Genomic DNA, 23,040 nt, shown 5'->3' with positions numbered 1-23,040 from the left:
TCTGCATCTTCAGCTGCCTTTCTGACATCTTGAACTGGCTGTCCAGTAGAAACTCATTATGTTCAAAATGTTCATTATCTTTCCCCCTAAACCATCTTCTTCTCCCACCTTTTCTATTATCATAGAGGGCAACACCATCCCCAGAATCCCTCAGGCTTGCAAGCCAGGAGTCATCACTCTCTCTTACCCCACCCACCCATATTCAAGCTGTCGTAAGGGCCCATCGATTTTACCTTTGCAGCATCTCTCAAATACACCCTTTTCTGTCCTCTGACACTGCTAACACTCTAGTGCAGGCCCTTATCACCTCATGCCTGGATTATTGCAATAGGCTTATATAGGTGGGTCTGCCTGCCTCAAATCTCTTCCCACTTCCATCCGTCCTCCATCCAGCCACAAAAGCAATTTCCCTAAAGTGCAAGTCTGATCATGTTACCTCTCTTGCTTGATAAACTCCAGTGAGTCCCATTGCCTTCAGGATCAAATACAAAACGCTCTGATTAAAGACCTTCATAACCTCGCTCCCTCCTCACTTCCTAGTCTGCTTACAACATGCTCTTTAGTCCGTGTGCTCTGTGATCCAGTGACACTAACCTCCTTGCATTGCATGAACAAGACACTCCATCTTTTAGCTCCAGGCATTATCTCAGACTGTCCCCCAAGCCTGGAATGCTCTCCCTACTCTGCTCTGACTGATGACCCCCCTGGCGTCAAGTCCTAACTAAAATGTCACCTTGTACAGGAAGCCATTCCTAACCCCTTTTGATTTCAGTGCCTTCTCTCTGTGTTTTGCTTCCTATTTGTCCTGCTTATAGCTTGCTTTTTATATATTTGCTTACATGTTGTCGTTCTCATTAGATTTTAAAGCTCCTTGAAGGCAGGACTGTCTTTTGCCTCTTTTTGTATCCCCAGAACTTAGCACAGTGCCTTACACATAGTAAGTACTTAATAAATGTAGATTGAAGACAAGTTTCTTTTTCTGGCTCTCCCATTAATTATATGTATGATCATGTATAGATTGCTTCCCTTTTCTGGTCCTCTTTTCATCTGTAAAATGAGAGTATTTGAACTAAAGTGCCTTCAAGTATTAACATTTTATAGTTTTGATAACAAAAATTTTTAGAAAGTTGAGCAAAGAAGCAAAACATTAAGGTCATTGTCTAAATCTGATCCATCTAGGAGCATAGTCCTAAAGTAGCTTAAACTGACACATATTACTCAGCCTGAAATAATCCCTAACCCATGCCTTCCATACAAGGCCCTGACTCTATTCAAATTTATGGTAGATGATGTATTTGTAAATTGTATGGTAAAGGATGTAAAGGATGTATGATTGCAGGATGAGTCTAGAAGGGATAGACTCTGGTTATCCGCCTTCCTTATTTTCCATCCTTAGTTTATTAATCTCCAAGGAGAAATCTAAACCAAGGAAATTTACTCCCTGTACATAAAGCAGATTAGACACTTAGATAATGAGTTGTCTTTCTCTTACTTGTATAATAGCAAAACAGGAAAGCAAAGAAAAACAGATAATAGAGTGAAACTTTTCTTCTGCTAATATCTCCAGGGGAAGAATGACTGACTTCCCCAGGGTTCCAATCTATATCCTTGGGGCTGGTTCACCTATTGAGACTCCTACTACTGAAAAAAAAAAAGAAAAAGGAAACCAGAACAAGAGTTAGAACTCCTTGGGTCTATCTATACAACCAATTCCCCAACACTCTTGATTTCAGCTTCTTTTTGAACTCAGTGAAGGTGGGACAGGGATCTGGGAAACGTTCTCATTGCTTCCTCCCCTATCTCAACTGCTTCTCTCAATTGTTCCTCATTCTGTCCCAAGGCACAGGCTACTTTTTTGTTCAAAGAAATGTGTTTTATGAACATTAAAGCACATTCTAAGATGAGTTGGCATGTAGGAGATACAGTGAATAGAACTCTGGGCTTGGAGTCAGGAAGAACTAAGGTCAAATCAGGTCTCAGACACTATGTGATCCTGAAAAGGGTATTAAAATGTGGGAAAAAAAAAAAGAAGAGGTAGAATCTAAGTGGAAACCTTGTGCTGCCTCTTAGATATTGGGGAATAGCTGAACAAATTGTGGTATGTGAATTTAATGAAAAGTTTTGGGATTGTAAGAAATGACAAAAAGATGATTTCAGAGAATCCTGAGGGGTGTAAGTTTATCTCAGAACCAAAAACACTGGGGCTCAAGTACTACCCCTGGAACATCAGAATGAAAACTACTAAAGCAGAAACACTGTTTCTTCTTCCTCTTCCTCTTCCTCTTCCTCCTCCTCTCTTCTCTCTCCTTCTCCTTCTCCTTCTCCCTCTCCCTCTCCCCCTTCTCCCCCTCCTCCTCCTCCATCAACATCATCACCACCACCACCACCACCACCACCATCATCATCACTGTTTAGCCTAGGGGCTGGCTCAGAATAACCAATTCAGAAGTGCTTCACCATGACCCTGGCTAAATCCTTTCTCACTAAGAGAACTCTCTAAGCCTGAATGTCAGAGAAAGAGATGACCTGCATTAATAAATGTAATCCCCTCATTTGGTAGTTCCATATACAAATGATATGACAGCTCTGGTCCCTATTCTTCTATAAAGGCATTATAAAGATTTTTTTTACAGATAAATCCTTAACTTTAAAAAATTACATCGAAAAGATTATCATGGGAATTACTGGGTTAAGGGGTACAATCCACTCCATAACTTTTCTTACATATTGCTTAGATTTTGTTTCAAAAAGATCATACCAGTTCCTTACTCCACTCCTTCCCTGGCAACCCTGCCAAAGTTGACTTTTATTATTTTTAACCAATTTTTGTCAATTTAGGGTCACAAATGGAAAGGAACCTCAGGGGACTTATAAGATGAGAACACTGAGGCCTAGAGAGGTAAAGGGATTTGACCAAGTTCAGGGTCAGATTCTGCCTCAGCCATTTTCTATGTGGATGACCCTGGACAAGTCCTTAGACCTCAGTTATCTCATCTATAAAATAAAGAAGGTTGGAGCAAATGGCCCTCAAGATCCCTTACAACCCTAAATCTATGGTGTCATGATATGTCCATGATGCCTAATCACAAGACACCTCTTAATGTTCTAATGCTGAAATGGTGGTAATTTCTATAGGAATAGGTATGAGGTGGTAGAAGAAGGATGTGGCCAGCCATCACAGCCATGGCCATTTTTCAATCTTTGGTCTTTGTGGCTCACTCCGGAGGTTCTAAAACTGCCAACCACATACTGAACAAAAAAGAAGTCTCTTCGAGTTCCATGACTGATTGTTTTAAGCCAGAGCATCTGATGCTTTGGAGCTGTGAATTTACTAAAATCATATGGGTTCTTCTCCCCACCCCCGCCTTTATGAAGAGGCCATGGCCACTTTATCACGCCCAGTTTCTGCATTTCCTGTATCAAGCCAGGCTTTGCCCTCCCAGATTTACTACACACACACACACACACACACACACACACACACACACACACACACACACACACACACACACACACACAGCCTAATACTGTTGTGGAAGAAGCTGCTGCTATATACAGCTGAGACTTTTTAAGTGACTATTTTATAACTTCCTGCTTGGGTCCACAGCTCCTCACCAGCAGGGACTGCTGAGCGCCCTCCATGGACCTTCCCTATTACCATGGTCCCCTGACCAAACAAGCCTGTGAGACTTTACTGCTCCAGGATGGGAAAGATGGCAAGTTTCTCTTAAGAGACAGTGAGTCAGTCCCAGGAGCCCTGTGCCTCTGTGTCTTGTAAGTGCTCTCTGCTCTTTGTTTCTATTGGAATGTATTGTGTGTACTGCCTAATGTCGCTTCCAGCCTTCGCATCCTATGATATTCTAAGATTAACCAATACGAATAGAATAACAGTGAACTTGGGAAACCCCAGGAGGCAGGGAAGTAGGTAAAGGCCACCAGGGAGAAATGGGAGGGAAGGCAGAGGGCTCTATGACAGTGGGGTATCGTCATAGAGAGAGTTGTGCTTCCACGCCCGTTTCTGATACATCCCAGTTTTGTGCCTCTTGCAAAATTGTTACTGAGTCTCCCAGTGCTCCAGGTATCTCTTTAAGTTACATCATTTGCAGGGAATTTGCTGATTTGGCTTAGTGGAGGAAGTGTCTGTGCTTGGAGTTGATGCTATCTCAGATATGGAAGGAAAACAATACGATTACAATGCAGTTAATTCATCTGTTCTATTGGGGGAACCGCATATACATGTACAATTATATACCAAATATCTTTAAAGTAAAGATGAAGTAGTCGGGGTGGGGCTGGCAACAGGTGCTGGGGGAATAAGGAAAAGCCTTATTTAGGACCTGAGCCGTGAAGGAAATCATGGAGGATAAAAGGAAGATAAAGGAAAGATAAAAGGGAGTGTGTCCTAGGCATGGAGGAAAGCTTGTACAAAGGTGCAGGACAGCAGCTGGATCATAGGTGGGCTGCACAAAGAGCTCCTTTGCTTGGCACAGGGTAGAGTGCAGAAGGAGCCTGGTATAGACAGTGGGAGGCAGGGTTATCTCTTTCCTGAACATCTGCTTATTTTGTCCTTCAAGGGTCTTATCCCAGATTTAATCTTAATTTTTTATTTTTATTTTTAATTTTTCCAATTATATGTAAAGATTTTTTTTTTGAGTTCCAAAGTTTTCTCCCACCATCCTTCCCTCTCCTCTCCCAAGGCCTGATATAGGTTACACATTACAATCATATTAAATAACCCCAGATTTAATTTTGCACTGAGAATGTCTGACTTTAAAGGCATTTCTAAATAGTGTTAATTCATTAAAATGATTCAGTATATATTAATGGAGTGCTTGGGGATGTGGGATACTTTGTATAAGTCAGGTACTGTGGGGGAATAGAAAAAATGAAAGTTCTCTTTGATCCTCCCCTCAGACCTGTGCAAGTCTTTTATTAATTCATTTTACAGATATAGAAATGGAGGCTCAGAGAGGTTAAGTGATTTGCCCAGAACTTTCAACCAGATTTTCTGACTCCAAGCTTAGTATGCTTTCCTCTCTTTAATTCTCCCCTGCCTTCTCTCATGGAGCTTGTTGTGTACTATGATTTAAACCAGAAATGCCAAGCTAATGGAACAATTCTCTCTTGTTGAAGGCACTCCTTTAAGCAAAGTTGAAAAAAAAAAGATTTTGAGTTAATTACTGTATGTCCTTCTTGACGTTCTCTGCTACTTCTCTATAAAAAAGAGAAACTATTGTCTTCTTCCTGCTTCCTAATTACTGGGTTTAAGGTAAGAGTCTCTTTTTATTAAACTACATTGTGGGTGATATGGGCTTTTATAAACCAGCCTATGTAACTCATAATTTCTATGGGAAAGTATATTCTAAATTCCAAGAAAATAGCCAACTTTTGAACATTTGGGGGACTGCCCATATAGGACTACCTACATTTTTACAATTTCCTATCAACTGGTACTGTTTTTGTTGTTACATTATTCATCTCTGTTGATGGAGAGAGTTCCCCTAGGGAGAGTTGCCCTCAGTTACTTCCTTTATTTCACAGTTATATCATCATCACATGTCAGTCTTGCCAGGACATGAACATAGTGTCACTGGAGTCACCATTGTGTAATGGTAGAAGCACTGGTCTTCAATCAGAAGGCCTGATTTTGACACAAACTTTGTGATCCTCAGCAAGTCACTTGACCTCATTGTCAACTGCAAAACCTTATAGAACTATGTGCTATTTTGTCCATAGATCACCATAACTGACATCCCTAAACTTACTATTTCCATCTTTGTCAACATTTCAGACCATTGGCTCAGATTGTTGAGTTGTTGTTTTTTACCTCCAATTTAAGATTGACTGGGTATTACTATTATTATATCTCGGAGTAGGGATATGAGAGTACCACTGTACTCTGTGCTTATCAAACCATATTAGGAATGTTGTGTTTGGTTCTGGGCTCTACAATTTGGGAAGAATATTCAAAAGCAGAGTATTGAAGGGTCTCCAGATTATGCCATTGATTCTCACTACAATCCTGGTGAGATAGCTGCTATTATTATCCTCATTTTTCAGATGAGGAAACTGAGGCAAACAGAGATTAAGTGACTTGCCCAGGACCACACAGCTAGTGAGTGTTTGAGGTCACATTTGAACTCAGGTCTTCCTGACTCCAGGCCCACTGAGTTTCCTGAGACCTTAAAGGTTACATAACTTGTCTGGGGTGTGATGTAGTCAGTATTTGTCAGAGGAAGGACATGAATCCATGTCTTCCTGGCTGGCTTCTGCCATGCTGCTAGTTTTAGGTAAAACATCCTAATAATTAGAGCTAATCAAAGGTAGAATAAGTACTGCATTAGAAGCCTTCAAGTGGAGGTTTGATAATGGCTTGTCATGTATGTTGTAAAAAGGATTCCTATTCAGGCATGAGTTTCACTTTTATTTCTTATGTGCTTTGTAATACATATGCTTTAAGTTCAAATGTTTATTAGAGTTTGCTGCTTGAAGTAGGAGGAAGGAATGCATTTCTCTGGGGCAGGGCTTCTTAAACTTATTCATTCATTCATTCGTTTGTTTGTTTATTTATTTTTATGAGGCAATTGGGGTTAAGTGACTTGCCCAGGGTCACACAGCTAGCAAGTGTTAAGTGTCTGAGGCCGGATTTGAACTCAGGTCCTCCTGAATCCAGGGCCGGTGCTCTATCCACTGCACCACCTACCTGTCCTGCTTCTTAAACTTTTTCCACTTGTGACCCCTTTTTGCCAGAGAAATTTTTATTTGAACCTACATAAATAGATATACAAATCAAACAAACCCCCACATTTTTATGTGACCCCCCATATGGGGTCGCGACTCACAGTTTAAGAAGCGTCGCACTAAGGGAGAGTTAGAATCTAGCCAAACTCACGTTACCAGAAATGACTTCCGAGTAAGTGTCCACATTAATCATACCAGAATTTTCCTAAGATTGAACCCTGTCAATCTTCCAAAAGTGAGTCCTCCCAAAGCAAGAAGTTGCAGAAGTACCGCTTGGCATGAGCTAACCCATCTAACAAGGGTTTTATAAATTTAATGAACAGGATAAATGCAACCTTTGAACCTTGAACAGAATAAGATATTGTGACTAAAGGACTAACTGACAAAGTAACATAGGAGGGAGAAGATCATTAAAGACAAAGTCCACAAAGGAGGGGTTCAGGAGAGGATGTAGTATTTGAGTTAATGAGGCAGGTGTTAATTTTTAGGAGGGGCAGGTGTTAACTCGACAGGTGAAGAGAGGGAGAAGTCTAGGCTATTTTGTCGGAAATACAGAAAAAGGTGTGAGGTACTACAGAGTTACTGTGGGGGACTTTGATTGACCAGCAAAGGAGTTTGAATTGTCCTTGGTAGGATCTAGAAAGCCACTGAAGATTTTAAGGAAAGGAGTATCATGGTTAGATCTATAGATAAGAAATTTTATTACAGCAGCAAAGGATGAATTGGCAAAGGGAAAGGGTAGAAGCAAGAAGGTCTCAGGATACTGTTGTGTAGTTTAGGTAGAGGTACAAGAATGTGGGTGTGGAAATGGAGAGATGTTGCCGAATGAGTAATTACTTACACCATCAGCCACCACCATCTCACAGAGATGCTTTGTGGATTCTATTTTCCATTGTCTAGTGGGGACCACAGGTCTTTACTTTCCTCCTTTGCTTGTGAATGACAATTCTTGACCACTGTAAGTTGTGCTTCAGTTACCTTACACCTATGATGTCAAAGCTTCCTAAATGATCTGCCACAAACTCCTGCTGTTGTTGTTTTTGTTTCTCTGTCCTTCTCAAAAAGGATCATGACATTGGGAAGTGATGTCATGACTCGCAGGGAATTGGATCTAAGTGAGGGGGGGCTGTACAAAGTCAAGAGTCTCACTCTCTCCTCCAGAGCCATCTGGGTCTAGTGGCAAGATATATATTATATATCAGGAAATTGGAGATGACCCCTGATGCAGTGGGGAGACCATGGCCTTTTTAAGCTAAGGTCTTTCCAAGGTCTCAGTTTGCCTGAGGGAATGCCCACTCAGTGATTAAGGCTAGGTTAGAAGTGAGGCAAAGACTGGCTTCCTTTACCAGCAAGCAGAGAGAGAGGGCCAGCGAGTGAGCAAACTTGGGAGGTTATTAGCTAGCATTAGAACTAACTATATAGTAATAGCTAAAATGGATATAGTGCTTACTATGTGCCAGGTACTATTAAGCACTTCACAATTATTATCTCATTTGATCTTCACAATAACCTGTAAAATTTCCTTTTTACAAATAAGGAAACTGAGGCAAAAAGAGTTTAAGTGACTTGGCTGAGATCACACAGCTAGTACATGTCTGAGGCTATATTTAAACTCTGATTTTCTTGGCTTCAGGTGAAGTGCTCTAGCCACTGTGCCACTTAGTTGGCTAGAAGAAATTGTAGGGTCAAAAGTGAAAAGGAATGGGGGCAGCTAGATGGCACAGTGGATAGAGCACCAGCCCTGGATTCAGGAGGACCTCAGTTCAAATCCGGCCTCAGACACTTAACACTTACTAGCTGTGTGACCCTGGGAAATCATTTAATCCCAATTACCTCACCAAAAAAAAAAAAGAAAAGAAAAAGAAAAAGAAAAGAAAAGTGAAAAGGAATGTCCAGTAGTGGCTTAGAACTAAGGTAGTCTCCACTGACCCAGCTTATGGCTGGGGAAACAGTGCTCCTGGTCCCACAGCAATAGCAGGGAGAGATGTCATTGGTGTTTCTGAAGTGAAGGTTTTGAAGGCCTGAGAGGCAGTGTTACGTTATGCAGTAGTTAGTGTTGACAGACCTGCAGTCAGAAGAGACCTGGATTCAAGTCCCACTCCATAAATCACGTAATCTCCCCTGACTCTTCTCTGGGTTATTATGAGGTTCAAATGAAATAATGTAAATATAACCTATTTTCAAAGTGCTCCATAAATGTCCATTATGAACAGTGTCAGCTCTGGCACTTTTTATCTTGGGCAAGTCATTTTACTTTGTTGGGTCTCTGTTTCCTCATCAGTAAAATGAGGAGAATAATATTTTGCTGCCTACCTCATCTGGATGTTGTGAGATGTGCAAGATTTACATTACAGAGCTATAGAAATTACACCTATTGGTACTGTTTCTGCCTGGTTCATAGCCCTCACAGGATTCAGCAGGCTCTACCATATCCAGGTTTACAATTGGTTAAATGTATAATCATAGGTCTCTTTTGGGACCAAAGCATCTACATTGGGTTTTTTAGGGGAATATTTTTTAATTCCAGAATTGTTGCCTCAAGAAATATTGTTTTGAATTAATAAGCTCTTTAAGGGTAGAAATTGTTCTTTTGTTTGGTCTTTGTATCTCCCTCATCCAGAAATGTGCCTTGAAGACATGTGTAGTAGTGCTTAACACATGCTTGTTAAAGAGAATTAAACACACCTTTTAGTAAGTTGGGAGCTGCCTGGCTAAAGCCTCCAACCAGAAAAGCAGTCAGGAGAGTTTGGGTGCTTTCATTTCAGAGAGAGTAAAGAGGTCAGAAACAAATGACAGAGGATCTTTTGCTGGCACTAGGCGCAGCTGGGGCTGACTGTCAAAAACTGCTATGGTGGCAGGGAAGACCAAGATGTAACTTAGAGGTAAACAGTGTGAAAATAGTTACAAGCAAAGCCTCAAAGAAAAAAATATGACTTGGGCACAAGCCCAGTAAAAATTCTTGAAAGATTTTTAAAAAGAGATAAGAGTGGGGGCGGCTAGGTGGCGCAGTGGATAAAGCACCGGCCCTGGATTCAGGAGTTCTTGAGTTCAAATCTGGCCTCAGACACTTGACACTTACTGGCTGTGTGACCCTGGGCAAGTCACTTAACCCCATTGCCCTGTAAAAAAAAAAAAGAAAAAAAAAAGAAAAGAGGTAAGAGTAGAAGAAAAATTGGAAAAGAAATGAGAGTGATTTAAGAAAATTATGAAAAAAGAATTAACAGCTTGGTTAAAAGAGGAACAAAAAAACTTAAGAAAATAATACCTAAAAAACCAGAATTAACCGGGGGCAACTAGATGGCACAGTAGATAAAGCATCAGCCTTGGATTCAGGAGGACCTGAGTTCAAATCCAGCCTCAGATACTTGACACTTACTAGCTGTGTGACCCTGGGCAAGTCACTTAATCCCCATTGCCTTGCCCCAAAACAAAACAAAACAGAATCAACCTAATGGCAAAAGAGGCATAAAACTTCACAGAAGAAAAGAACTCCTTAAAAAACAGAGTAGACCAAATGGAAAAGGAGGTACAGAAGCTCACAAAGGAAAATAAGATAATTCCTTAAAAATTATAATTGGATGAGTGGACACTAATGACTCCATGAGACACCAAGAAGCAATAAAACAAATTCAAAAATGAACAAAAAAAGAGAAGAAAATGTAAATATCTCATTGGAAAAACAACTGACCTGAAAAATAGGTCCAGGAGAGATAATTTAAGAATTATTGGACTACCTGAAAACCAAGATAAAGAAGAGTCTACATATCATGTTTCAAGAAATTATAAAGGAAAACTGTCCCCACATCTTAGATCCAATGCGTAGAATAGAAATGGAAAAAATCCACTAATCACCTCCTGAAAAAGATCCCCAAATGAAAACTCCCAGCAATATTATAGCTAAATTCCAGAGCTCCCAAGTCAAGGAAAAAATACCATAAGCAACCAGAAAGAAACAATTCAAATATTGTAGGGGCACAGCATCACACAAGATTTAGCAGCTTCCATATTAAAGGACTGAAGGGATTGGAATATGATATTCCAGAAAGCAAAGGAGCTAGGATCACAACCAAGAGTAATCTACCCAGAAAAATTTAATAAAACCCTTTAGTAGGAAGAAAATGGACATTTAATAAAATAGAGGACTTTCAAGCATTACTGATAAAAAGACCAGACATTCAAACACAAGAATCAAAAGAAGCATAAAAAGGTAAAGAGGAAAGATATATCAAAAGGGATTTAATAACACAAAATTGTTTATATTCCTACATGTAAAGATGATACATGCAAGTCCTTAGACCTTTATCATTATTAGGGAAGTTAGAGTCTACATGGATAGAGGGCATGGGTCTGAGTCAATTATATTGGGATGATTTTTTAAAAATGAAGGTGTGAAAAAGAGGGATGTATTGTGAGGAGGGGGAATGGAGAGGTAGAATGGAATAATTTTTTTTTTTGCATAAAAGGAAGAACTTTTATAGTGGAGGGGAAAATGGGGGTGGCAGGCAATGGTTGAATCTTGCACTCATCAGAATTGGTTCAAAGAGGGAAAGATATATAGATATGTGTGTATGTGTGTGTATACACACATACATATATACACACACTCAGTTAAGCATGGAAATCTATCTTACCAAACAGAGAAATAGGAAGGGAAGAGAATATGAAGAAGAGGGGGAGGGATGATAAAAAGGAGAACAGCTTAAAGGAGACAGTGGTCAGAAGCAAAACAGACTTTTGAGGACGATCAGGATGAAAAGAGAAATAAGAATAAACAGAAGAAAGTAGACTGAAGAGGAATAGCAAGTTAGTAATCATAACTGGGAATGGGATGAGGTTACCCATAAAACAGAAGCAGATAGAAGAATGGATTGGAAACTAGAATCTAAAAATATGTTGTTTATAAGAGATACACTTTAAATAGACACACAAAGAGTTAAAATAAGGGGCTGGAGTAGAATCTATTACACTTTGGCTAAAGTGAAAAACAACAACAACAGCAACAACAACAAAAAACGGGTAGCAATCTCGATCTCAGAAGAAGCAAAACCAGACCTAATTAAAAGCAATAATCAGGGAAATTACATTTTGCTTAAAAGGTACCATAGACAATGTATAGCAAATTTCTCTGATAAAAGTCTAAATTCTCAAATATATAGGGAACTAAGTCAAATTTATATAAATAAGAGTCATTCCCTAATTAATTGGTCAAAGGGTATAAACAGGCAGTTTTCAGAAGTCATCAAAACTGTCTATAATCATATGTAAAAATGCTCTAAATCACTAATGATTAGAAAAATGTAAATTAAAACAATTCTAGTGTATCACCCCATACCTATCAGAAATGATGAATGCTGGAGGACTTGAGGGAAAACAGGTACACTAATATGCTTTTGGGGTAACGTGAACTGTTCCAACTTTTCTGGAGAACAATCTGGAACTATGCCCAAAGAGCTATAAAAAACTGTGTGTTCCCTTTGATTCAGCAATACCACTACTAGGTCTATACTCCAAAGATTTCAAAGAAAAGGAAAAGGGCCTATCTGTACAAAAATATTTATAGCAGCTCTTTTTATGGTGGCAAAGAATTGGAAACTGAAGGGATTCTCATCAATTGGGGAATATGTAAACATATTGTGGTGTATGACTGTGATGGAGTAATATTGTGCTATATGAAATAATAAGGGGGATGGTTTCAGAAAAAAACATAGGAAGACCTATGCGAACTGATACAAAGGGAAGTGAACAGAAGCAGGAGGACATTGTACCAAGTAATAGCAAAATTGTAATGATGATAAACTGTGAAAGACTTAGCTCCTCTGATCAATACCATGATTCAAGACAATTCCAAAGCACTCAGGATGAAAAAATGCTATCTACCTCCAGATAGAGACTGATGAACTCTGCGTACAAATTGAAGTATGATTCTCTCTATTTTCTTGCTTTTTTGCAATATGGCTAATATGGAAATATGTTTTGCCTGATTTCATATGTATGATTGATATCATATTGCTTGATTTCTGTGAGTGGATGAGGGATGGAAGGAAGGGAAAGAATTCAGAACTCAAGTGTTAGGGAAAAACATATGTTAAAAATAAACAATTTTTAAAAGTCAGTGGTATGGAATAGTACATAGTAAAATATGAGAAATAAATTATGAAAGGTATGATAACCAGGACATAAAATATATATTCCCAGGGTTTATTGTTTGTATTTTTTGTTTCAGGTGATATCATTTTCCTTTACATTGTTTAAAGTTTTACATTTTTAATAATGACCCGTCAGCAGTCTTACCTTGACTTAGTAGAATATCAAATCTTCAGAAGAATGTAAGCTACTTGAGGGCAGAGGCTGATTCCTTTCTGGTTTTGTATCCCTGAACCTAGCCGTTAGTTAGTCAGTCAGTGAACAAGCATTTATTAAGCACTTACTATATGCTAGCACTGTGCTATGTACAGGCTGTGGATAAAGGCAAAAAATAACCTGAGCTCTCAAAGTATTTTCAGTCTAATAGGGGAGGCAACATGCAAACAAATATATAAAAAAGTTATAGACAAGATACATTGTAAATAATTAATAGAAGGAAGCCATTGACATTAAGGGAGATTGAGTAAAGCTTCTTACAAAAGGAGAGGGGCAGGGGGTCGAGGAGTCAGAGATGATAAGGGAAGAGAATTCTAGGTAGGCAGCAAATGGAAATGTGTGGAGTTAGGTGAGTTAGTGTCTTATGTGAGAAAGAACAAGGAGGTCAACGGCTATTGCAGTAGTTCAGAATGAAGTGACAAGGACCTGGATCAGACTGATGGCAGTATCAGAAGAGAGAAGGGGGAGTTTATGAGAGATGTTATAAAGGTAGAATCAAGAAATTTGGCAACAGATTGGGGAGGGGGTGAAAGAGAGTGAGGAGTAGAAGATGACCTGAGTTGTGAGCATGGGTAACTAGGAGGATGTTTGTATCCCTAGTAAGAACAGGAAAGTTAAAAAGAGGAAATAATTTGGTGGGAAAAATAATGAATTCAGCTTTTGTTATGATGAGTTCAAGATGTCTATGAGACATGCAGTTAAAGATGTCCAGTAGACTATCAGAATCACTAGCATAAAAATGAAAATTGAATCCATGGGAGCTGGCGAAATCACCAACTGAAATAGTATGGAAAGAGAAAACAAAAGGGCCTAGAATAAAGCCTATCAAAGGAGAATAGAGATCTATCAAAGGATAGGAGCAAAAGCAGGGTGGAATCTTGTAACAAAAACATAGAGAAGGAAAATATCAAGAAGAGGAGATCAGCAGTGTGAAAGACTACAGAGGGGTCAAGAAGTGTGAAGGCCCAGGGAAAGCTAGGTGGTACGGTGGATAAAGCACTGGCCCTGGATTCAGGAGGACCTGAGTTCAAATCCAGCCTCAGACCCTGGGCAAGTCACTTAACCCTCATTGCCCTGCCAAAGGAAAAAAAAAGGTAAAGACTTAGTGATTAGGAAATCATTGGTAACTTTGGAGAGAGCTATTTCAGTTGAATGATGAGGTCAAAAGCCAGAACACAGAGTTAAGAAGGGAGACTTAAAGAATTGCCTTGCTGCAGTGAAGGCCCAGTCAGCATGAGTTCATGATTTTCTACAGCTTTGTTCAGAGGTGTGTGAATAGAAATGAAGGCAAGGCCAAGGCTTAGAAGACCAAAATCTTTGATAGGATAAGGGAACCAGGGACTTAATAGGACTAGTCTTTTAATTCATTTTCTACACAATTGCCAAAGGTTTTACCTTTGTCCCAAAGGACAAAACTAGGCTCTATGGGTGGAAGCTGTAGAGATGATTTAATGTTGATAGAAGATCACAGTTAGAACTGTCCTGGGATGCCCCAGGAGGCAATGTGTTCTCTTTTTATTAGAGTGGTAGAGAAAGGGACTTGGGGTTGACAGGGCTAGAACTGCAATCTGCGGGATCCTTATGAGGCCCTGCTCCTTGCCCTGGGCTTGAGACAGTGTGCTCCTCTCCTCCAGCCACAGTGACTGAGATAATCCGCAGACCACAAGAACAGCTTTCAAGAGTATTGGGGGCAGACATCCTGATAGAAAGGTGTTGGGTTCCCAGCGCAGATCAAGACCTGACTGGTTTTGTTGTTGTTTTTGCTGTGTTGTTTTTTTGAGATGGTCAATACATGATTTTGTTTCTCTTGGCCATATTTGTAACAGGGTCTTTATTTTTTGCTTTCTCAATGAAGGAATGGGATGAAGAGGAGGGAAGGAGAAAAGATGGATCTTTGTTTGAAAAGGAAGTTTAATTTTAAAAAGGAGTATTGGGGGCAGGAAGTCCAGGAACGCAGTTATGACTTACTCTGTGCCCCTTTCTGCATCTGTTTCTCTTCATGGCTCAGCCAAGCTTGATTCTCTGTGTTCCTCTTCCAAGAAAACAAAAACAATATATCTTCACCAGGTACACTGTAGCTACCCCACTCCGTCACCCCACAACTGTCCCCACCTAAGTTCTAGTTCATCCCTATATCTCCATAGTCTTCTTGTCTACATTTAGTCAACCTTCCCAGGGATGAATTCCACATCTGGTATTTGCTTCTCTAAGACCAAGAAGGGGAGAAGTGGGAATATGACCACCACTGATAGTAAAAACGTCTTTCCTTGGTCAATGCCATTTATTTCTCCTATAGACCTTGATGGTTCTAGCACAGCTCCCTTAGTTTGAATTGTGGGTTGGGAACCAAAGTTACTGCCCACATATTTTGAAGGTTTCTCAGATTCTTTGTCATCCTCACCAGGATTCTGGGTCTGGACCTCATCATCTTCACCTTACTGTAACTTTCAGAGGAAAACCTGGCTGAGGCCTGTTCCTCTGTATTCCTCTCTATCTGGGAGTGCTCTTATATGTTTTCCTGAGGAAGTTACAGTCTTAGGGGCCTGAGTGGCTCCTACTTCAGTTTATTCTTTCTTTTTTCCATTGCTAAATTTTGTTGCAATGCATCAGATCCTAGTTTAGTTTCATATCACCTTGAAATAAATGGCAATCTCTGCCATTTCGAGGACAAAATTTCTGCACTGAGGCATTTCGCCTACTTGTGTCAGTCTATCCTACAGCTTTGACAGAAGCTAATAATAATAAGTATCATATATATGTATATATGTGTATATACACATATCTGTATATATAAAATGCCTTAAGATTTACTAATCATGGGCAACTAGGTGGCACAGTAGATAAAGCACCAGTCCTGGATTCAAGAGGACCTGAGTTCAAATCCAGCCTCAGACATTTGACACTTACTAGCTGTGTGACCCTGGGCAAGTCACTTAACGCTCACTGCCCTGCTCCCTCCCCCCCCCCCAAAAAGATTTACTAATCACTTTACAAATATCTCAGTTTATCCTCACAACAACCCTGGAAGGTAGGTACTATTATTACCTCCATTTTCCAATAAGGAAATAATGAACATGAACTTGGACAGACTTTGAGAGATAGTGGAGGAGAGAAGGACCTGGCATGTTATGATCCACCTAGTCATAAAGAGTCAGACTGGGCTAAACAACCAAACAACTTCCTAAATCCAGGCCCCAAACTTTATGTTCAAGACAGAGTAGGAGGTGAATCAATCCTCCCATTCCGAGTAGATTTTGATAAAGGGATGGTGGCCTTCTGGTCCATTCCCCTTTCATTAGGGCTTGTGTTTGTTGAGCTAGGTTAATGTGTTTTCTTTGGAGATTTTCTTTGGATGCGTGTTAATCTATTTTCACGATAGATTTTGTCAACCATAGTAAAATAGAGAGACTAGTCCATGTTTTCTCCCAATTGGAGTTTTCAAAATAACAGTGTATCCTGTAAGAAAACATCGATTGTTTGAACATGTCTAGCATGGCTCCATCACCCCGTAGCTAGTCTTCCCTTTATCATCCCCTTCTATTGTATTCTCTCCAATCTCTTTACCTGGTTTGGGATTGTTTCACCCTCCTCCTGACAAATACTTAAAAACTTAGGGTAAAAGTTGTTATTACTTTGCACATCCCAGAAAGTATACTCAAGCTCTTTCTGGCAGCCCATTACAAAAATAGGGCTACGTGTCCTCATGGTCACCTGCCATGTACGGCAGTATCCCTGAACTTCTTATCCCCTTTACTGTCACCTTTCAGTATTTGGCCCATGCCGTTCTGGTACTATTGCATGAAGCTGTACTAGTCAGCTTTCTAATTCCTTTTCTTCTGGTAGGGCTGGTGTTCCTTTAAGATTTTAGATTCTTCAAATGCACGAATGGCATGCTTTGCCAGATGGGATCTAATCAGTACTCAGTGTTGTCGGATGGATCTACATGTCTTCCTTAGTTACAGTGAGAGTGTTTGGATCCTGAAGACATGCTGCTGATAGTGAGAGAAGGAAGCAGTAGACTCTCTGATCATGTGTCTCTTCGGATCAATTTACAGCCTACCTTTTGTAGGCATAGAATTCCTCTTTGAACCCTCTGTGCTCCAGCCAAACTGGTCTATGTGTTGTCTTCTAGATTCAACATCCCATTTCCCACTACTGCACCTTTGCACAGGCTGAGCCATGGAATGTATTGCTTCCTCACTTTTATTTCTCAGAAGCCTTAGCTTCCAACAGGAATTCTTTTCTGACCACCTTAGTTAGTATTTTCAGCCTTTTCATATGGTCTGACTTAGTAAATATTGCATTCTCTTGTAGAATATAAGTTTCTCAGACCCAGGGACTGTTTTTCATTTTGTCTTTGAATTCCCTGTACCTAACTCAGCGCCTTGCAATCAGTGAGTCAACTAGCATTTTTTTTTTGTGGGGCAATGGGGGTTAAGTGACTTGCCCAGGGTCACACAGCTAGTAAGTGTCAAGTGTCCGAAGCCAGATTTGAACTCAGGTACTCCTGAATCCAGGGTCAGTGCTTTTCCACTGTGCCACCTAGCTGCCCCCCAACTAGCATTTATTAAGTACCTACTACATGCCAGACACTGTGCTGAGTGCTAAGGATACAAAGAAAGACAAATGGCAAATAGTGTCTACTGTTAAGGAGCTCATAGTCTAATGTACACACTAGATACTCAATAACAGCCTCCTGCTGGCCCCCAAAACCTTGTTCAGGGAAACAACCTGTGTGCAGTTGTGACCTACCAATGGCCTCTCTAGGATATATAGACCCCCAGCTTTTTAGAAACTGCCACTGCTAAAGACCCAGGCAAGAAAGTTCTTTCCATTAAAGTCCTTGATACTGTCAAATGGTTCAGCGTCAGCAATGCATGTGGTCTTATTAATGAAAATGACATGAGATATGCATTCTCTTCTGCTTTTCTGCCATAGTTGAAGGAACACTACATCTTTTCATTTGCCTTAAAATGTGGTAATTGGATAGATGGCATAGTGGAGTAAGTCTAATCTCTCAAGTAATGATTTTTTTTTTTTTTTTGGTGAGGCAATTGGGGTTAAGTGACTTGCCCAAGGTCACACAGCTAGTGAGTGTTAAGTGTCTGAGGCCAGATTTGAACTCAGGTCCTCCTGCCTCCAGGGCCAGTGCTCTATCCACTGTGCCACCTAGCTGCCCCTCAAGTAATGATAATAATAATATTAACAACAATAGTAATAATGGCAATAACCATGATGATGGTGATAGTATGCACACAGTGCTTTAAGGTTTATGGAGCACTTCCTCTGATCTTTACAAAAATCCCCATGAGGAAGGTGTTGTTTTTAATCTCCATTTTACGTATGAGAAAACTAAACTAAGAGAAATTGTGACTTGCCCAGGGTCACGTAACTAGCAGGTGGCCACAGACATGGGAATAATTAACCTTCAACAAGCTAAGGATCTGGTCTTCACTAGGTTATCCTTTAACGTTAGAGACTTTAGCTAAAGTAGACAACACAGTAAAAGCAGTGGGGTTTTTTGTTACCCCAGTAATCTCAGAAAACACTCTCTGAGATATCTCTTGTATGCTGGAGAGGACAGCAAATGCATTAGTGTAGCCAGGGTCCCAAAAGATCTCAACAACTTGGAATGATTGGTTACATATCACAAAATTAAATTCAACGAAGATAAGTGCAGAGTTAAAAAAATCAACTTTGCAAGTACAGGATGGAAGAGGAATGCACAGACCATTGTTCCTAAGACAAAGACCTGGGAATTTTAGTGGACTGCAAGTCCAGAATAAGTCATTAGTGTGCTATGGCAATAAAGAAAGTGCATGCTATCCTAAGTTACATTAAGAGAGAAATAGGGTCCCAAATGAGGGAGGTTCTCTGCCATTCTCAGACCATATCACAAGTATTGTTTTCAGTCTTGAATGTCACAGTTAAGGAAGGGTTAACAGATGACAATCAGAGTGATGAGGGAACTAGAGACTTTGCCATATGAGGGTCAGTCAAAGCAGCTGGAGATGTTTTGCCTGGAGAAAAGAAGGGTTAAGGAAGATCTGATTGTTTTTGAAGGAATGTAACAAGGAAGGGATAGGACTTCCTGGGCCTAGAACACAGAAGTGGGAGCAGTGACTAGAAGGTACAGACAGGCAGATTTCAGCTTGATGAAAGGAAATATTTCTTAAAAAGAGAGCTGTCTAAAAATAGAATTGGCATTAGTGGGGGTCTTCAAGTGGAGGCTAGGTTTTGTGGGAATGACTATGTTAACTTAGGTTGAGCAGCTCCATTTTGTTTTATGACTCCATTTGGTGATGGCGGAAGTGTTACTGTAAGTTGTTTTTCTGTGATAAGGACTTGAGTGGTATCATTTGGCAGTGAAATGTACATCTCTCAAATCGAATAAACAATTAGAGATGATGTGTGTATTCCCCAAATTTGGGAAATAACTGACAAATACTTGTTAATGATATTCGGAAACTAAAGCTAACATGAATAGTTTCACTTCATCATAAACTTAGATACTCGATCACCAATCAGAATTTATTTGTAATTTTTAAACATGCTAATGCATAAAGACCCACTGGAGGGCTCAGCCATCAGTCTGCTTCTGGGTGGTCACCAGAAGTGATGCCTGTGTGACCCATATTCAGACATTTGAGAATCCATGTTTGATCAAGAGGAATGCTGATTGATGGAAAATACTCTCCAAATCTAGAAAGAAAAAAAACAACCTATGGAAACTAGATGTAGATTGCACCATACTATTTCTACTTTTTTCTTTTCCTTTTATGAGGTTTTTCTCTTTTGTTCTGATTCTTCTTTCACAGCATGTCTAATGTGGAAATATGTTGAATGTGATTGTACATATATAACTATAACCTATGTCAGATTGCTTGCTGCCTTGGGGAGGGGGGAGGAAGGGGAGGGAGGAAGAAAGAAAGATTTGAAACTAGAAATCTTATAGAAACAAATGTTGAAATCTATCTCTACGTGTAACTATAAAATAATAAAATACTATATTAAATCAGAAAAAAAGAAAAGAAAGAAAAAAGAAAACACTGGTAACAATTATAGTCAAACAAAACAAATCCCCACATTGGCTATTTCCAAAAACTATACATCTCAAATGGCATCCTAAATCCATCCCCTGTCAGGAGATAGGCAGCGTGTTTATCCTGAATCCTCTGGTATTGGGGGGTTAGTCCATTGTGCTGACCAGCTTCTAACCTCTTTTATAAACAAGAAGAGGGGTGAGAGAGGAGCATGTTCAACACCAGTACTCCAGGTGTGATGAAGTCTCCTCACCTGCCCCTTTTCTCTTTTCCTTCATCAGAGCCTAAACATAGGGCATACCTTTTCCTTTGGTGAGAAAATAATTATTAATAATGGGTTTCTGGGGGCAGCTAGGTGGCGCAGTGGATAAAGCACCGGCCCTGGATTCAGGAGTTCCTGAGTTCAAATCCGGCCTCAGACACTTGACACTTACTGGCTGTGTGACCCTGGGAAAGTCACTTAACCCCATTGCCCCATAAAAAAAATAATGGGTTTCTTGGGGGGACCCAGTCTTTGATTGGCTTTCTACCCCCCCCCCCCCCGCCCCGCCAGAGGTAAGCTTTTAGCAGTGCTTGCAGGGTGTACAATAGAGGTGGAGAATAGATTCTTTGAGCTGATGGGATTAAGCTGCACCTATCTGGACTTTGACTTTGCCATCAGGGGTCTGTCTCCCACTAGACCATGATGTCATCATGGTACAGCTCATTTTAATATGGACCACTCTCAAGTCATGTCAACCGATGGAATTGAATGATGCTAGCTGATTAGCTTTGATCAGTGTGTCAGAGCCACCTCTATAAGAAGAGAAAAAAGAATCAGACGACAAGGCAAATGCCATTCTAGGCTCGCACTTTAGGCTTGGAAGGCTGTCTGGTTGGTGAGTGCTCTCCTCTTAGGCCAGAGTAGGTAATATAGGGCTTCTGAACTCTGCTTGGGGTCATGTGCCCTCTTAGAGATAATATGTTGCTAGGGGGGTTTTGGTTTGTGTTAACTGTCACACGGTTAATATTCTTTACTAATATTTAATATGCTTTAATAATAAATACTGCCTAAAAAAAGAGGAGTGCTTATTGATAGAGATTTGTTAAAACACTGACATGAAGAGAGACCCGTGTCCCCTGGGTAGAGAGGGAACCTTGCAAAAGCCCTGAGACAGGCTTCCTGGGACCCTGAGGGATCAGGTTGATCCCCAACACCTAGCACAGTGCCTGGCACATAGTAGACACATAAATGCTTATCGACTGACTGACTGGATGTAACATTGGACAAGTTGTGTTTCTTGGGACATAAATGCATGTAAGGAAGCAACATGGTAGACTGGGAAGATTCCTAGACTTGGTGTCTTGAGATGTGGATCTGCTCTGATAGTTAATGGTACTGTGGACAGATCAACTCATTCCTCTGGATGTCAGTTCCTCATCTAAAACATCAGGATCTTTTTTTGCCCCACTTACTTCACTAAACTGTTCAGTGTAAGAGAAAATCCTTGGAAAACCAAAGGCGTGTGAGTTGCCACCAGGGGTGTACTGGTAAATGTTTAAAAATCATCTCTCCATAGAAGAAATGTACACATGAAACATTGAGAGGTTTGATCTGAATTATTAACCCTTTCTCTATCACTTTCTAAAGTCCTGACAACCAACAAAACAATAAATCAAGCTTTGGTTTGTATCAGGTGCCTATTTCAGAGGTGAAAATTGAATAACTGTCTCTGATTCAAACTGGCTGCAGCACACTGCCAGTCACTACTATCATCATAAACACAAAATGTTGCATAGTCCTTGTGTGTGGACTCTTTTTTCCCTTTCCCTTATTTCTAAAGGATGTTCTACTCTAATAGTGGTCCCAGAGTAGTTCATAAAGACCTTGATGGGGCCTCTTGGAGGCCTGGCAGTGGCCTTGATTTGTGGAACACCATTAAGCCAATTCTTGGAGAAAAGTAAGTGTGAAATGGACAAGAAGCTGTGGGGGACTTTATTATCCCTATGCTCTCACAATGAGTGTGTTGGAGAGTATTGGGCAAGAAGGCAGGAAATGACAAAATGAAATTTTGGCCAGGAACTTATGGTATTGACCTGCTATATGTGGTTAACAGTAGACAGGAAATGTTATTTGATGCAAAAAAATGATATAACTGTGAAAAAAGCCAACCTCACTGCATAACAAGACCATGTTTTTCTTGTAGGGGTAGGGATATTCTAGTAGAGGGTCTGGGGCTTGTGGTGTGGAGGTCTCTTCCCTCAAGCCACCCACCATGCACAAGTCTGTGAGTTTGTTCTCCCTGCTGTGGGAAGGAGGGATGGAAAGAGGGGTCACAAGAGGCTGGGGAAGGGGGTGGGGTGGGGAATAGGTGCTGAGTGAGGCCTCTAAGTCTTAAAGTTCTTGGTGTTAATCCAAAGATTTTTACCCTTACAGGATCATCATGCCAGGCTTCCCTTATCATGGCACTCCGTCTTGAGTCTCCCTTCACTTCTCCCTCTATACTCTCTTTCTCTCTTAGTGCCCCCCCATTTCCTTTGAACTTAATTATTCTCTATGCAGATGATTTCCGGATCTATATGGCTATCCCAAATCTCTATCCTGAACTCTAGTCCTACCTCAAAATTGGACAGTTCAAACCAGATGTCCTATACATATCTCACACTCAACATTTCTAAATCACAACCAATTATCTTTTACTTTAATGCTTTCCCCCTTCCAAATTTCCCTATTTATATCAAATAGCTCCCTATTCTTCCAGGCAAGCAGGCTCACAACCCCTCAGTGATATCCTTGATTCCCTTCTCTCCTAGCTCTACACATCCAATTAGGTGCTGAAGTTGGTTGTTTGTACCTTTCTCCTCTACACTCACATTTTTACCCCAATGCTATGGGTCATGACAACCTCTCACTTGG

The 23,040-nt window shown here is 40.3% G+C and overlaps 1 protein-coding gene across 1 annotated transcript in view; it reads left to right on the top strand.

The window, feature by feature from the left end:
* Positions 1–3,640: 3,640 nt before the first annotated feature.
* SH2D1B (SH2 domain containing 1B) overlaps positions 3,641–23,040 on the top strand; it is a 40,016-nt gene continuing 20,616 nt past the window's right edge. Inside the window, 1 exon segment of the mRNA XM_044000846.1 lies at positions 3,641–3,774. Coding sequence (XP_043856781.1) covers positions 3,641–3,774 — 134 coding nt within the window.

This window comes from Dromiciops gliroides, chromosome 4, assembly GCF_019393635.1.
Source record: "Dromiciops gliroides isolate mDroGli1 chromosome 4, mDroGli1.pri, whole genome shotgun sequence".
NCBI classification, from domain to species: domain Eukaryota; kingdom Metazoa; phylum Chordata; class Mammalia; order Microbiotheria; family Microbiotheriidae; genus Dromiciops; species Dromiciops gliroides.
The sequence above is the reverse complement of the archived record's forward strand: the minus strand, read 5'-3'. Positions and strand labels throughout refer to the sequence as shown.